Source organism: Eleginops maclovinus, chromosome 12 (genome assembly GCF_036324505.1).
Source record: "Eleginops maclovinus isolate JMC-PN-2008 ecotype Puerto Natales chromosome 12, JC_Emac_rtc_rv5, whole genome shotgun sequence".
Taxonomy (NCBI): Eukaryota; Metazoa; Chordata; class Actinopteri; order Perciformes; family Eleginopidae; genus Eleginops; species Eleginops maclovinus.
In genome coordinates, this window is record NC_086360.1 from 14,539,293 (window position 1) to 14,556,199 (window position 16,907).

The 16,907-nt window shown below is 40.4% G+C and overlaps 1 protein-coding gene across 1 annotated transcript in view; it reads left to right on the forward strand.

The window, feature by feature from the left end:
- Positions 1 to 3,863: 3,863 nt before the first annotated feature.
- The window catches only part of fancc (FA complementation group C), a 28,829-nt gene continuing 15,785 nt past the window's right edge, over positions 3,864 to 16,907 (forward strand). The window contains 4 exon segments of the mRNA XM_063896484.1: positions 3,864 to 4,033; positions 6,090 to 6,326; positions 8,947 to 9,034; positions 9,205 to 9,299. Of these exon segments, the coding sequence (XP_063752554.1) occupies positions 6,129 to 6,326; positions 8,947 to 9,034; positions 9,205 to 9,299 (381 nt within the window). The 5' untranslated portion in view covers positions 3,864 to 4,033; positions 6,090 to 6,128.

Here is a 16,907-nt window from a genome sequence, read left to right on the forward strand (position 1 = left end):
AGAAAGTGACTAAGATTGCTATGGCAAACACTGGGTGTAGATGTTACCTTTGGAGGGGAAAGGTTTTCAAAATGATACTTGTCTTCCTATCATACAAAACGTTCAGTGTCAAACCTTAATGGAAATGTACTGCTATCCAACTTGAACATTAAACCAAAAAAATGTAAATAAAAGATTACACTCAATCGAAAAAACACAACACAGAAGAACAAAGGAAAAAATAAAAACAACTCTTTTGAACTTTGTGTGAGACACAAATCCTTTTATGAGGGCCAGTAGGTCTCTGGCTGGAGGCACCTCGGACAGCTCACCTCACCATCTCTGTGGCCTTCTCCCTCTTTCTCTCTGTCTTTCTTTGTCTCTCCTTACAGCCAGACATTCAAAGTTAAGCCCAAACGGATCTGAAGATTTTTAACGGCACATTCCTCTACTTTAATTTGAATGTCTCCTTCCTTCCCAACCTCCATAGCTTTGACTATCCTCAGGCTCAAGGACAGCTACTTCATCCATAAAAATACCAGGACTGACACATACACTTAAACACAAATTCAAAAGAAATAAAAAAGGAAAAACTGAGGAAGTAAGGAAAAACCACTTTAATGACAAAGAAGATAAACAATACTTGAAAAAAGGCGAGAGAGAGAGTAGAATCAATAATTGGGTTTAGTACACAAGCAGCAAGACAAAATGAACTCGCTTTTTTCCATTTTTCTCATAAATAATCTAAAAATATTCTCAAGTCCTTTGCTGTTTTGGGGTTCATGTATGAAGGAACTTTTTTTCCGATGTTTATGTGATTATGATGTATCCTTGTTTTTCCAGTTTTTATCCAACCGAAACAGGGACACTTATACAGTAAACTTGGTTGACATGACCTCAAAGACTTAAACTAAACATCTTGTGAACATGAATGTGTGTGTGAGCATGCACATGTTTATAATTGATTGTGTGTAAAAGAAAACTGCAGGTTATAAGTAGGTTTTGTGCACCAGTTGGTCTCCTTTGGGAAAACAGCCAATTGGATGCAAAAATAAAATGTAAAAGAGCTCAATAGTGCCTATTACAGATCTCATATTTCCCTCTTGCAGGACCCCGCATTAGACACCACACACACACAGACGTAGACTCAGTGCAGGCCGTCAACTAGAGAAGAGAGTCATAAGTCAGGTTATGTCTTTCCACAGCAGCATAGCCAGGATGGTAATGGCTTTGGTCTGGACCCAAACTGCTTTTAGGATTGGTCCGGATCAGTACAGACAAATTTGTCATCAGCTGTGCAGCTCCTGGTCTGGGTCAACCCCGGATAAGATCCAGAGACCGATGACCAAGCTCTCCAACCGCTTCCATCTTTCTCTGCCCGATCACAAGAAAATGAGGAATCACCTGCCTAGCCTTTTCCCCAATTGTATGTAATAAATAATGTGCATGGTGTAATTAAAAAGTTAATGATCATCAGAGTTAATCTAAAACCTAAAATCTTCTATTTAAATAAATACTAGTGTTCTTTTTCTTTGTTCAGTTGTATTTTGTTGCCAACTAGGTGCATATTGAGCTTATAGAAAGAAAAAAAAAAACGTTGACAGGATACTGAAATAACAGCATGACGGTACAGTTGCACAGTTGGCTGCGACAAGGCCTCCACTCCAATCATGAAAGTGCACACACATGCAAACACACACACTCTGAGATGTGGAGAAGAGCTGCTGCCCCACTGCGTGACAACCCACGTCTTGGCTCTGTGATAATAACAGAGTAACTGTACAGTAAAAACACATGGTTTACACTACATTTCTCTTAGCGTCGACATATGTGCCATTGCAAAGCATAGGCTCATGCACATCAACAAAGACAAATCCACACATGCAAATAAACACATGCATACACACACACCCACAAAAAACATCATTGTGTGGGTTTTCACTTTGGGCATCAAAACACACTTTGCCATGTTTTTTCTTTCCTTCTCTCGTTTTTTCTGTTCTGGTTCCATATGCTGATGTTTTTACAAGCACACACACACACACACACACACACACACACACACACACACACACACACACACACACACACACACACACACACACACACACACACACACACACACACCCACACACACACACACACACACACACGGAGCTGATGTTGAACCTGAGCCAGCGCCTTATGATTTTAACTGCTGTCTTCACTGGACATTTACTGATGGAGACATAGAAATCTATATTTTTTAAAAATGTGTATAATCAAGGAGAGTTTCAGACCAGGTATCTTAATGTTTTGTGTGTGTGTGTGTGTGTGTGTGTGTGTGTGTGTGTGTGTGTGTGTGTGTGCCCCCACAAGCACTCCTACAGGCACAAACTCACACACATGACATGACGTATGTTTAAACAACCGTTTCCTGATGCACTGGGCTGGGCTGCTCAGGTCCTGGATGGAGCCTCTGGGTGATTTGTCAGTTCAAGGTCTGCAGTCCAGGAACCCCTCAAAGTTTTCTTTGGGTTCCAGAGGGACACTCTCAGGACCCCTACATTCCTGCCTATGGTATGCATTCTGCGTCACCTTATGGACCTTCAACCACCAAATGAATGACACAATTTCTTTCGGGTCGTTAAGGCCATGTCTCTCTGGAAATGTTTTCCCCTTTTTAAGATAAGTTTTTAAGCCAATTCTTTTTATAGTATGTATCTGTATCCTCTGAAACAGCTGTGTTTTAAAATGTGCCTTACTCAAACAGCTAAGTACATAAGCACCTATATAAGCAGAAAGAAGGTGTACATTTCTCAAGAAGGAAACGATGAAATGCATTGATTCACATATAAAGATAACTCTCTGCTCCATAGCCTCTCTGAGACCACTGGACTTAAACCATTACATACTGTATATTTTATCGTTGAAATGTATCGTAAGTGTTATTTAATTATATATATATAGGTCAAGTAATTGCTTCCCTGGTTTGATTTTCCCAGTATGTTAACTATGATGTCTCTCCCAGGCTTTTGTAACACCTTTAATACAAAAGACTGGCAAACTTATCTTCTCAAGAGACAGGAGGTTGCCGCTGGACCATTGTCAGGCAAATGATCATACGGATATTACCTGATATAATTAAAAATGCCTTATGTCCTTTGTTTTAACATCCTGTAATGTAAATTGCTTTGTTTTATGCAGTTTGCCCCTTCTGGCCAAATGTTCTCCAATACTCTTCAGAATGTAGAATTTGATTGGCTGATCCCCTTTTTCCTTCCCTTTAAGAATCTGGTTTAATGTTTGATTGGGGTCAGATCCTTGTATGACTTTGGTTGTGCAGGTTATCTGGCCTCCAGCTGGAATTGATTCTGTTAAATGCACTACTCTTTATGAAATAACACAACTTTGATTTGAAGCTTGAAGATTTGTTCTTTTCTTACCAGAAGGTGATTAGGTGTGGAATTTCCACGACACATTCTATACTTATTCTAATAATATTCCACACCTCTCACACTTATTGTACATATTAAATCCTGCTTTATATTTTGTTTTGTTAGTATTTTCTGTACATTTTTTGTCAAAAATGTATATATATATATTTGTATTGTAACTATAGCCTATTGCCTTGTTTTTATTCTGCTGCAACATAAACATTTCCCAAATTGGGATCAATAAAGTAATTTTATTCTATTCTATAACCCTAACCCTAATTATAACCCTAACCCTGTTTTTAAAGGTGCTTTCTCACTCACACAGAAAACAAAACAAGCACTTCGATATATGTCTATATTGTCTATGCCTATTGTAAAAGTACTCTGATAAATTTCTTCCTGTTTAGCTTCTCAAGCCATGTGACTCAATTTCCCAGCAGGCACTGTCAGGAGGACGAGTGAGAGGAAGTGACTTTCAGCCAATAGTCTTCTTCCTTACACGGAACTCCGAGAGAAGAGGGAAGTTCAGTTTGTTTACGTCGCAAGAACGAACCGGTCTGAAGACTAGAGAAAAATGGATAAACTAGACGTCTGCTCTGTGGAGATTTCAGTTTGATGACTGTTATTCTTTATTGCATGTAAGTCTATTTCAAGCTAAAGTAGCTAACGTATACGACTAGAGTAATTCACTTGTTACCAAACAGCTGAAGTACAGGTTGCTTTTAAGGATGAAAATAAATTCCCTCGTGATCTAATCATTAAGTCATAACTTGAGTTTGCAAGATATCGTCTAGCAGTTGTATATTTAAGTTGTTTTGAATCTTTAAATGAACCATGTGTCACTGCAGTAGACTGGGGCGAACACTGGCATCGTGTGGTGTTGTGTAGTTGTTGCACTCCCAACATTTAACTAACGTAAAAGGTAAGTTGTAGAAAACTCCCAGGTAAAAGCAGCAGTTAGTGTTTGTGTCAAGCACTTAAATCCAATAATAAGGCTTTTGTTCTACGTGCATTAGGCTAGGTTTGTTTTACTGGGTCGGATGACATGAAATGTATATGTAGACCTTTTAATAAAAATAACTATAGAAGAAATATACAATTCTATAAACGTAAATCAGTTAAGCTAAACCCATCCTTATTATGACTCTTGGTAAGACAAACTTTAAACTACTCTCATGTATTTCAGGTGTTCTTAAATATATCATACTGAAGCAAACAGAAGTACATTTGTAGAAAGTGATGTTTAACTTAATCTCCTAATTGGAACCGCAAACTCACTCTTACCCAAAGTCCACAAGCTTAGTTTAACAAATCTTCAAAGATAATATTTGACCTGTCACTTTTAGTTTATGCTCCAAAGTGTGTTTAGCCAGCACAAGAGCTGCTGTCCAGAGTATACTGTATATGTGTGTATTTTATTGACTACATGACAACTATTTGCGACATCAACGTTTTTTAATCACAATATGTTTTCATGTGGCTGTCTCTGTGTGATAGAGATTCTGGGTGACATAAGGTTATTGGCATAAGGTTATTTTCCAGCTCTGCTTTACTTAAACCTGAGCCCCCAACACAAGTCAACAACAGGCGTTGCTCCTAATTCGGTTGAGCTTTTTTCCCCCCCGAAAATAAGTATTTATATATTCACATCAGCGAGCCATAGTGGCTGCCCAGCAGAGATGATGGCAAGACATTAAACAAATCGTGTGTAACGAGGTGATCATAAAACACAACCCTGTGGTGTCTCAGACAGACCTGTCATTATGGCAAACACAACAAACACACATACACACACACACACACACACACACACACACTCACACTCACACTCACACTCACACTCACACTCAAACCCACTATTCCCAGGCTATGTACATACATGAAACACATCCTAATACACACACTTGTGATCTGCCCCCCCATGCTTTTCCCTGTGAAGAATGTGCTGTTTATTTCTCAGTAGGCTTTCATGAGTGTGTGTTCGGGTGTTTGTATGTGTGTTTGTTCCATGTGTGCGTGTGTGCATGTGTGTGTGTTTGAAATTTGATGGTTCGACTGTGGTTATGAGAGTTAACACTAGATTAACCCTATATGCTTAAATATTTTTTTACCACACATTACTTCCAAGTATTATTGTATTATCCACTCCTGCTCTAATAGAAAATGGGGTAATGGTGTTGGCCACACATGCACATTATAAAGTAGTGCACAACTAAATGCACGTAATATAGAATGATGTTGTTTTCTTAAGATATATGTTTTAGCAGTTGAACAAAGACCTTGTCAATAGAAAAAGGTATTATCTTGGAGGGGCATTGCATAGGCTGCATTTTTATAAACTTTCCAAGTGTGTAATGTAATTATTAGTCACTCATAACGTACATGCAATTCTTTGATATAAACATTTTTTGAATTTAGGGTAACAATTTACGACATTTTGATGACTGTTTACTTTTGATCCCACCAGTATGCTGACAATTATTGTATTTAATCATATTATACATTAGTGGGGTGTAAACTGTTTATAAAAACGTATTGGCTACTCTTTATTTAACAGCACCGTATTCATTTTGTCTCCAGATGCTAAGATGAAAATGTAAAAATGTTCACATTGCAGAACTCCTCATACCCACAAACTAAAGATGATTAAGGAGAGATATTCAAATAATTGTTTTGCTTTTTTTTCTTACTAAGGATTTTACATAGGACTTAAGTACATTGGGAAACATCACAATGGCTCAGCTGCAGCAGCAGATCCAGCCCCACCAAGCAGCAAAGCCCCTGTTGGACGTCCCGGAGTTGCAGTTCTGGCATGACAAAGCAGTGGCTTGGGGCCAGGCTGACAGGCCTGACACTCTGAAAGACACCTGCCTGCACATGAGCAGACTGAAGGATTACCTCCAGCAACTTCTCACACATATCAACAACATGGTGAGCAGATGTAGGGAATAAAAATGAAGCTGATGATTCACATTTGTCATAATGCAAGGGAAACAGTGAGATTTATATCATTGACACATTTGGATAACACTTTTTTCCCCTAGGGTGAGCTTGTATCAGTAAGGAGGCCTCTTTACAATTTAGACACAACTTACTTAATTAAAAATAATTCTGTTAATTAGTCTGGCCAAGCAGCTGTCCAAAGTTGATTCGAAACCCAGCATGTCTAGAACACACACACAAACACGCACATGCTCACTCTATATCCAAGCCAGGACATGAACAGTAAGTCCAGCGTTGGTCGAGTCCTCCGAACAGAGGCGGCTCTGTGCTGTGCAGAGGCTGTGTATGTCTGGCTGGCAGTGCTACAATGTTGAGTTAGTCAGGTAATAGCCGCATTGGGACCTTCAGCGCTAACCTAATGTATCCCCATATCAGGTCCAGCAAATTTGGGAAGGGGGCAGAGGACAGGAGGGGTGCAGTACTGTGAGATTTCAGTGTTACTACAAACTCTTCCCAGCTCTTTCCCTCAGCACTTTCTGTCTTTCTATAACCAAATTGTTTTTCTCACAAATATTTTTTTTTGTTAGTCTTACAGTCATGGTGCTCTTGCAGGTTTTCCTTTATGATTTTTACATCCATATATTTTGCTATAAAACCTTGTAGATGGTTAGAATCAGTTCAAGTATCTCTGTTTGTTTAGCTTTCTACTTCCTAGAATAGGAAGTTGAAGCATTGATTGGCTTTTATTTTTATCTATCTAAATACATATTCCCTGTTAGCACTTTTCCTTGTATACATCATGAAGAGGTTTCAGCATGTGTAGGACGATGGTGCGGAAACAAAGAAGGAAAAAAATGGTATAGCTTAATTGGGTTGAAATAACTTTTTACTGGCAGTGGGCTCATAAAAGACCAGCTGAAGATATCTTGCTTCTTGGCAGCCTAAAACATCCTTTGATGACTTAACAACTGTGCTTTATGCCCTAAGATAACAACTATTCTTGGTTCTTATTCATTTCCAGGTTTAAACCATCTATGGTTCAAACTTCACTCTTATAAATATTGAACTTCTTCAAATAAGGCCTATCTGTCGTTCAATATGAGGTTGGAGCCAGCATCCGCTTAGAATACATCAGCTTAGTTTAGAATGGTCGCTGGCGGGCGGGCTATGGATGATAGAGGGTGTAACCCTCATCATATGACATATATGAAAGTGGTATGGATGTACTTGTTGTACTTCAGGCTTGTTGTCTAGAATGTTGAGAAGTTTCCTCAGCATTATTTTCCTTGCCAAAACCACTGCCAACGACTCCTGCTCCCAGGACAGAGCCAGCAATATTATGTACTACTCCTTTAAAGGGTGCTCACTTATGGAATTGTTGATTTGCCATACCATACTAAACTCACCTTGAAGTCCCCTACATTTTTAACCATGGTTTCTACACCACTACCGCAGTATTGCACCACTCTTCAAAGGAATCCTGCGGCCCAAAATAACAGGAATGCTGGGTGTGGGGAATTTAAGTTTTAACACTCAATCAATTGTATATATTTTGATGCTGCTCACCATACTAACTTTGGTACTACTACTCTGGTTGTGGTTCAGTGATGCCAGAAACAGAAGTGTTTTCTCACTATTCTCTTCATCATTGTCTATAAACTTGTCCCATTTGCCTCCCTGCCTAGAACATAATCAGTCACTTCTGTCTGAGATATCTGTGCCTAATCAAGACAAGATACATTGTTCCCAAGCATAGTTATAATTAAAGATGTTGACGACAAGACTTTGATAGGGATTTTGGCCCTGATAGCCAGTGATAATTACTTTCTGTTGTGAGTGCTCATTTTTATAGGCATTCCTGCTGTCACAAAGCATTAAAACAATTCTTATTGTAAATGAACATTCTTTTGTAGATGCATTACCGACACACAAATGCACATATTTTCAAAAACGTTTACCATGTGTTGTTGGATTGATAGTAAAGCTTGGTGTGAGGGCTGTGTTCCATTGGTTGTGTTGTGGGGCTATTTGGAGAAACCCTACATGGCCTATTACCACTCTGCTTCCCATTAATGGTGATCTCATCCACTTGAGTGAGTCAAGTTAATGTCCTTGTCTGTCTGATTCTGTTTTTGAACTTATAGGCCTTAGGTTGCCTTAACGTGTTCCTTTTATTCAATGCTACATAAGGCATTTCCATGTTTGCTTACTGCTCTCTAAATATTTATGATGAAAGGTGCTTGAAGCAAAAACAATGCGTACTAGAGCTGATTCAGTTTGTCAACTCACTCAACAGAAAAATAGTTTCCAAGTATTTGATAAATGATTGATAGGGAAAGTAGTTTTTCATGCAGAAAATACAGTTTTCAGCCTTTCAAATATGGAGATTTTCTGCCTTTCTCTGTTAGATAGCATATTAAACTAAATATCTTTGGGTTTAAGACACTGCATTCAAAGACATCACTTCTTCTCTTAAAACTTTTTTTTCTGTTAACTTTTCCCACATCTATTTTGTTCCTAACTCAATCTAATACTACTAACAGGGCCCTGGTGCTGTTGTACCCATTAAATTCAGTATCCCCTGCCTGTGGTTGTCTCTGTCCCTAAGAGCTCCACATCAGAGACCATGAAGAGGCTGCCTCTCCTGGGCCAGTTCCTTGGCCGACTCTGCTGGAACCCTTGTGTGACTGCTGATGGTGAGTGCAATTTAGGAAAACCTGTATCTTCCTCTGTATTTGGAAATGCATTAGGTCCAGACTTACGATAGTCTGTCTATTAGCACGAGTCACTGTCATGGTTGTAATCTGTGTAAAGGCTCTTGTATAAAACTAGAGATCTACCATCCATGGTGTCTTTCTGTTTGCAGCTCCGGGGAGATGGCTGTTGTTTCAGTGTCTGTGGGGACTATACTCAGAGCATCCAGGCAATGCCGTGGAAACAAAAGCAAACCAGTGGATACGGGTATGTGATCTTCGTTCTCTATCTGTGTTAATAGTGTACTGAAGTTAATAATATATATCATGTGTGTATGTTTTAATATGCAAGTAATTTTAAGGTTGATTTTAAGGTGATGCAATTTCATTGAAAGATGCTATATCATCATAAAGAATTATTGCCAAACCCTATATAGCTGCACTGTATTACAGTCAATTATGATGCCGTATAAAGGCATGTATCCGTGCTGTGATTTTTATAGGTCATATGGACCCACCTAGTGGGGGTACACATAGACTAAAGACAAAATCAACTCTTAAGGTGAAGCTTGAATAGAAGGAGACAAAAACCTGGAAATATTTAGAATATTGAATCTACTGTTCAGTCCGATCATAACACTTTTTAGTTGTTATAGTATATTCTCAATCTTCTGTCCTTTTTTCATGCCTGATCTGTTTGATGTGTATGTCCTGATTATTACTTGTCACACTCGGCATACAGAGTGATTATCATCCCTTTTAACAAATACTCTGACAAACTAAAAATAATCTGTCTGCCTTTGCGCTGCTGAAGTAATTTTCGCCTCTGTGTCTCCTCTGCAGTGGGACATGGATGGTGAATGAGTTAGATTGAGTATTTGTTAGTCTAGTGCCCAGAACTATAAAAAATATTTTGAAGCAAATTAGAATTGACTGTTTCAATGCCTCTTGTCACCAGAGAAAGATCAGCTTTTATATTATGTCAGTTGACCCTGCTCACTGTGTTTTCATGGCACAAACACACAGAGTAGGGAGCGAGAACAGAGGGAAAAAAACTGCAATTTTAAACTCTGAGAAGGTTCAAACAGATGGCTCATGATAAACAACGTGGAACCATCACAATTCTGCCAGATTAACTGTGTTTGTATTCTTTCGATTAATTTCTCATCCAATAAAACATCTTCCTAATTAAAGCAGTGCCTTGAAAGTAAACCTTGAATTTGCCAGATGGTCTTTGACCTGTAAGAGGGGAAGTGGAGTGCATCTGTTCATGCTTGTGGTTATGTCCATAGTATGTGTTTTTTGTGGGCATATTCCTCTTTATGCATGTAAATGTGAATATATGACAGTGTTGATGTGATGGTGTATCTGCATTTTGTACTGATAGGACATTGATATATATTTCCTTCAAATCAAGGAAAACATTTAGGCATTTATCCTGGCTTTTATTTTGGTGTACCTTCAATTTCTTTATAAATAACTTCATCATGAAACCATAACTGATGTAAGAGGAAAATCGTGGTATTAAAGCGTTCTAGGACACGAAAGCTAAAGGTCTCCTATTATGCTATATTTGAACAATATATTATAGGGCAATATCTATACAAAACATACATGTCTGTGAAGTGTTTTGCTCAAAATATCAAACAGATCACCCATTGTAGCATGCCTCATCCCCCTCTATTTCAGCCCTGTTCCTGAAGTGCTGATTCTGTGACTGTCGCTTTAAATTTGAGCTGAGCTGAAGCTGGCCACGCCCCTTTGGAGCGTCATGAAGCTCTCTGTCTGAAGAGAGAAGTTTCTAACAGAGATACTCAGCTAAATGCTGCCGTGATTAAACCCTGTATTATGTTCCATACCACATCCAGCATTATTTCTGAAACACTTCTCAGTGTTTACCACTAGAACAGTGACATTATATGTATTATATATACAACAACTCTAAGTCCCTCTTGCAGACATCCTGCTGAACACACACACACACCGAGGTGCTGCAGAGGGGATTCAGCTCACGACTGTAAATTGCGGACGATAGGTTGGGATGTGTCACGCGGGTGTGACGTTGCCAGGAGTTCAATGTAAAGCCAGCCCACATTTCGGTTATGACGTCATAACCGAAGCTAATCTGGAACAGCTCGTTTGTACCCACCTTTTCAGAGATGTGGCTAAGGGGTCAAAGAGAGAGGGTTGTATTTTCTGTCACTTTGTGAGTCTCCTTACCCACCGGGGACACATATTTATGTATAAAAAAAATTAGCGGTGCGAAAAGACAATACAGGGACAAGGTGGAGTCGAACTACAAGGGCTCCAACGCCAGAAATATGTGGTCTTGACGAAAAACAATAACAAACTACAAAAGGACAACGAGTGGTGCTGAGGAAGTGTCTGCATCTCTCCCAGATGAACTGAACACATTGTATGCACGCTTTGAGAGGCCCCCGGCTATGGAGGCATAGAAGGCCCAGGATCCCTGCTCACTGGTTTTAACCAGATGTGTGTAGATCTCTGAAAAGGATCAACGCACACAGGGCTCCTGGACCTGATGGCATCCCTGGCCGTGCTCTCAAGGTGTGTGCAGTTCAGCTGGCAGGTGTGTTCACAGACATTTTCAATAGGTCACTGCTCCAGTCTGTAGTCCCCACATGTTTTAAAGAGTCCATCATTGTCCCTGTCCCCAAAAAGACAAAACCCATCTGCCTCAATGACTACCGCCCAGTTGCACTCACCTCCATCATCATGAAGTGCTTTGAGCGGTTAGTCAAAACTTTTATCACCTCCTCCCTCCCTGACTCACTGGACCCCCTGCAGTTTGCCTACAGAGCAAACAGGTCCACGGATGATGCCATCTCCCTCACCCTCCACACTGCCCTCTCCCACCTGGACCAGAGGAACACTTATGTGAGAATGCTGTTCATTGACTACAGTTCAGCATTCAACACCATTGTGCCCTCCAACCTCATCATTAAGCTCAGGGACCTTGGGCTCAACAGCGCCCTCTGACTGGATCATGAGCTTCCTAACGGGCAGATCCCAGGCACTGCGGATGGGGAACATCACATCCTCCACCTTGACCCTCAACACCGGAGCCCCTCAGGGTTGTGTGCTCAGCCCTTTCCTCTACTCCCTGTTCACGCACGACTGCGTGGCCACACACAGCTCCAACACCATCATCAAGTTTGCTGACGACACGACTGTCATCGGCCTGATCACAGACGGCGACGAGACGGCGTACAGGGAGGAGGTCAGAGCCCTGACATCTTGGTGCCAGGACAACAACCTCCATCTCAACGTCAGCAAAACAAAGGAGCTGATTGTGGACTACAAGAAGAGGCAAAGAGAGGCACACACACCCATCACCATCGACGGGACTCCTGTGGAGAGAGTCAGCAGCTTCAGGTTCCTCGGGGTAAACATCAGTGAGGACCTGACATGGACACATCACACCAGGGTCATATCCAAGACGGCTCGACAGCGGCTCTTCTTCCTCCGCAGGCTGCGGAAGTTCAACATGGACTCCAGGATACTCTGCAACTTCTATAGGTGCACCATCGAGAGTATCCTGACTGGCTGCATCACCGCCTGGTATGGCAGTTGCACCCCCTTCAACCGTAAGACTCTACAGAGGGTGGTGAAAACTGCTCAGCACATCACCAGGACAGAGCTGCCATCCATGGAGGACCTCTACACCCAGCGGTGTAGGAAGAAGGCCGGCAGGATATTAAAGGACCCCCATCACCCCAGCAACAATCTGTTCTGTCTGCTGCCGTCTGGCAGACGGTACCGCAGCATCCGGACCAAGACCTCCAGACTCAGAGACAGTTTTATACCACAGGCTATAAGACTGCTGAACTCCTGAGCTGTGTGAATGTCTACTCACATCTGTTTATAGTACACACATACATATATATATATTATACACATCTGCCATACATATCTGTTTATAGTACACATATCTATATATTATACATATCTGCCATATACATCTGCCATACATATCTGTTTATAATACACATATCTATATATTATACATATCTGCCATATACAGTGGGAAGAACAAGTATTTGATACACTGCCGATTTTGCAGGTTTTCCCACTTACAAAGCATGTAGAGGTCTGTAATGTATATCATAGGTACACTTCAACTGTGAGAGATGGAATGTAAAACAAAAATCCAGGAAATCACATTGTATGTTTTTTAAGTAATTCATTTGCATTTTATTGCATGACATAAGTATTTGATACATCAGAAAAACAGAACTTAATATTTGGTACAGAAACTTTTGCTTGCAATTACAGAGCAGACGTTTCCTGTAGTTCTTGACCAAGTTTGCACACACTGCAGCAGGGATTTTGGCCCACTCCTCCACACAGATCTTCTCCAGATCCTTCTGGTTTCGGGGCTGTCACTGGGCAATACGGACTTTCAGCTCTCTCCAAAGATTTTCTATTGGGTTCAGGTCTGGAGACTGGCTAGGCCACTCCAGGACCTTGAGATGCTTCTTACGGAGCCACTCTTTAGTTGCCCTGGCTGTGTGTTTTGGGTCTGGTCATGCTGGAAGACCCAGCCACGAGCCATCTTCAATGCTCTTACTGAGGGAAGGAGGTTGTTGGCCAAGATCTCGCGATACATGGCCCCATCCATGCCCCCCTCACTACGGTGCAGTCGTCCTGTCCCCTCTGCAGAAAAGCATCCCCAAAGAAGATGTTTCCACCTCCATGCTTCACGGTTGGGATGGTGTTGTTGGGGTTGTACTCGTCCTAGTTCTTCCTCCAAACACGGCGAGTGGAGTTTAGACCAAAAAGCTCTATTTTTGTCTCATCAGACCACATGACCTTCTCCCATTCCTCCTCTGGATCATCCAGATAGTCATTGGCAAACTTCAGACGGGCCAGGACATGTGCTGGCTTGAGCAGAGGGACCTTGCGTGCGCTGCAGGATTTTAATCCATGACGGCGTAGTGTGTTACTAATGGTTTTCTTTGAGACTGTGGTCCCAGCTCTCTTCAGGTCATTGACCAGGTGACCGTGTAGTTCTGGGTTGATCCCTCACCTTCCTCATGATCATTGATGCCCCACGAGGTGAGATCTTGCATGGAGCCCCAGACCGAGGGAGATTGACCGTCATCTTGAACTTCTTCCATTTTCTAATAATTGTGCCAACAGTTGTTGCCTTCTCACCAAGCTGCTTGCCTATTGTCCTGTAGCCCATCCCAGCCGTGTGCAGGTCTACAATTGTATCCCTGATGTCCTTACACAGCTCTCTGGTCTTGGCCATTGTGGAGAGGTTGGAGTCTGTTTGATTGAGTGTGTGGACAGGTCTCTTTAATACAGGTAACGAGTTCAAACAGGTGCAGTTAATACAGGTAATGAGTGGAGAACAGGAGGGCTTCTTAAAGAAAAACTAACAGGTCTGTGAGAGCCGGAATTCTTACTGGTTGGTAGGTGATCAAATACTTATGTCATGCAATAAAATGCAAATTAATTATTTAAAAATCATACAATGGGATTTTTTGGATTTTTGTTTTAGATTCCGTCTCTCACAGTTGAAGTGTACCTATGATATAAATGACAGACCTCTACATGCTTTGTAAGTGGGAAAACCTGCAAAATCAACAGTGTATCAAATACTTGTTCTCCCCACTGTACATCTGTGATACATAATATATGCATCTGTCCATACCTCCTCATTCAACAGTGTAAAGTATTTAAATACTTTCAATGTATTCCACATATCTATATATTTCACATCCTCAAATCTTTATTGTTGTTATTGTAAATATTCTTCTCTCTTTTTGCACTATTTTATTTATCTTATTTGCACCATGTATGTTGAGTTGTTGGAGGAGCATGGGACATAAGATTTTATTGCCAACATATACGTTGTATATGCTGTGCATATGACCAATAAAACCTTGAAACCTTGAAAGACAACAAAAAGTGCATTTTGCATAATAGGGGTCCTTTAAGCTTTGGTTCTGGGCATTCATTTCTCAAATAGCAAGAAAACTATTAATATAGGTAGAGACAAACTCTGTGTTTTCCTATCTACAGACTCCTTCTCAAACAGTTATTTAAAACTGCTTGTGTTCAAACGTGTTTTAAACATTGTATTTCCTTAGTCATTGTAGCTTTATATCTGCGGTACAGAACTGACAATCAGCTTAAAGAACATTTATTAACGCATGCGCCATATGATATAAATGTTAATAGTCTTTGCCGAGTAGGCCCCGGTCCTGATATCGTATATCTTAAGGGGAAATTCAGCAGTGCAAAAATACAATACTCTCATAACCAACTCTGTAGCTTCTCCTTATTCTCCTTCTCTTCTTCTCCAAAGAAGCTTCCACTCCCCACACGACAAAAGTGGCGGGAAGCAAAAAAACAAAACCTATTCACCATGGCTCATCCCATCTGGGGGAGCAGTGCAGATGTATGGTTTGAGGCCAGAGATGGTCTGTCTCTGTGTCTGTGTTGTGTTGGGCTGCCTCTCCTACATCACAGATTTCAGCCTGTTTTCTGTTAGCCCTGTCTGATCTTGCTCTCAACATTGTTTACTCAATGCCTCTATAATAGATCGAGGATCTGGTGCTAAGTGGCACCTAAAGACCGTATTTGTGTAAGTTTGTGCGTGTGCTCAAAAATGTATGTGCAGAAACATGTGTTTTACTGCTACTGTATATACTGTTAGTAGCCACATGTATTTTTCTCCTTAAATTATGACAGTGTTCAGATTATTTTGCCCTCACGCTGACATATTTCCCTTACCCCACACATCTAAGTGTTCTCACCAGTTTTGATGATGCTGGGTACAGCCACATAGCTGCAGGCCATGTTAGATAGTCATTAACTGACTCCTTTTCTCTACATCCTGTACTATCAGGGGGACCACACAGTGCTGCAGGAACATGGCACGATCTTTTAGGGAGATGACAGATAATTCAAGCATGAGAGTGTAATACTAGAGGCCTGGAGGATGAATGGTTTGATAACTTAATTTTCTATGACTCAACAGGGTGAACCACAGGTTGGCCCTAGAGCTACTGTGGCAGCTTTTATAGTTTCAAAACACATTTTGATCTTGCTGCTCACACTGTGTGTCTTTGTGAAAATAAAGTTTCCCCTTTATCTTTCTGTTCAGTCTTGGGTGGCATCCTTTATTACAATCTGATTTACTGGAATTAGTATTTATATTTCTTCCTTTTAAGTTTCTTTCTTTTACTTGGAGGAGTTGGACATTTTGTGAAATACTCTATTTTTCTTTGTTATGTCAGTTTGATTAGTTACATAGAGATATAAAATATGGCAATCTGTGGTTATACAGGGAGGAGATACCCGCTGTTAATATGTGGACGCTGCATATAAAGGGAGCGGTTTGTTCATGTATTTTATTATTAAACCGTTTCTGTCTGATTCTACTTTAATGTAAAGCAAAAATGCTTCTTTCAAACTTCCTTTAAGTACAATTAATGACACAAATACAAAACATACCACATCTACCCAAAGAACAAATACAAAACAAGACAAAACACAGAATTGGAAAAGCCAATCATACAAACTAAGAACCTGTAGTGAAACAATTGTTACATTTTTTAACTCCATCTCTTTATGTGTATTGAAATACCTTATACTCCTGTGGTCAGAAGAATTCAGATTGATCTTTTAATATAATTAATTAAATAAAAAAATGTAAATTATTTTCTTTAATGCATTCTGTCACTACACCAAGTTTGAGCACAGTTGCTTATAAATCAATAATTGTTTGACTAATCCTGGCTTTTCATATAATCTTTTTTCTCTCTGCTGTTTTGACCCTCTGAGGTTATACTTGAGACATTGGTTTTGGGAGAATTCAGTCATGGCTTAGTAATTGTTAACA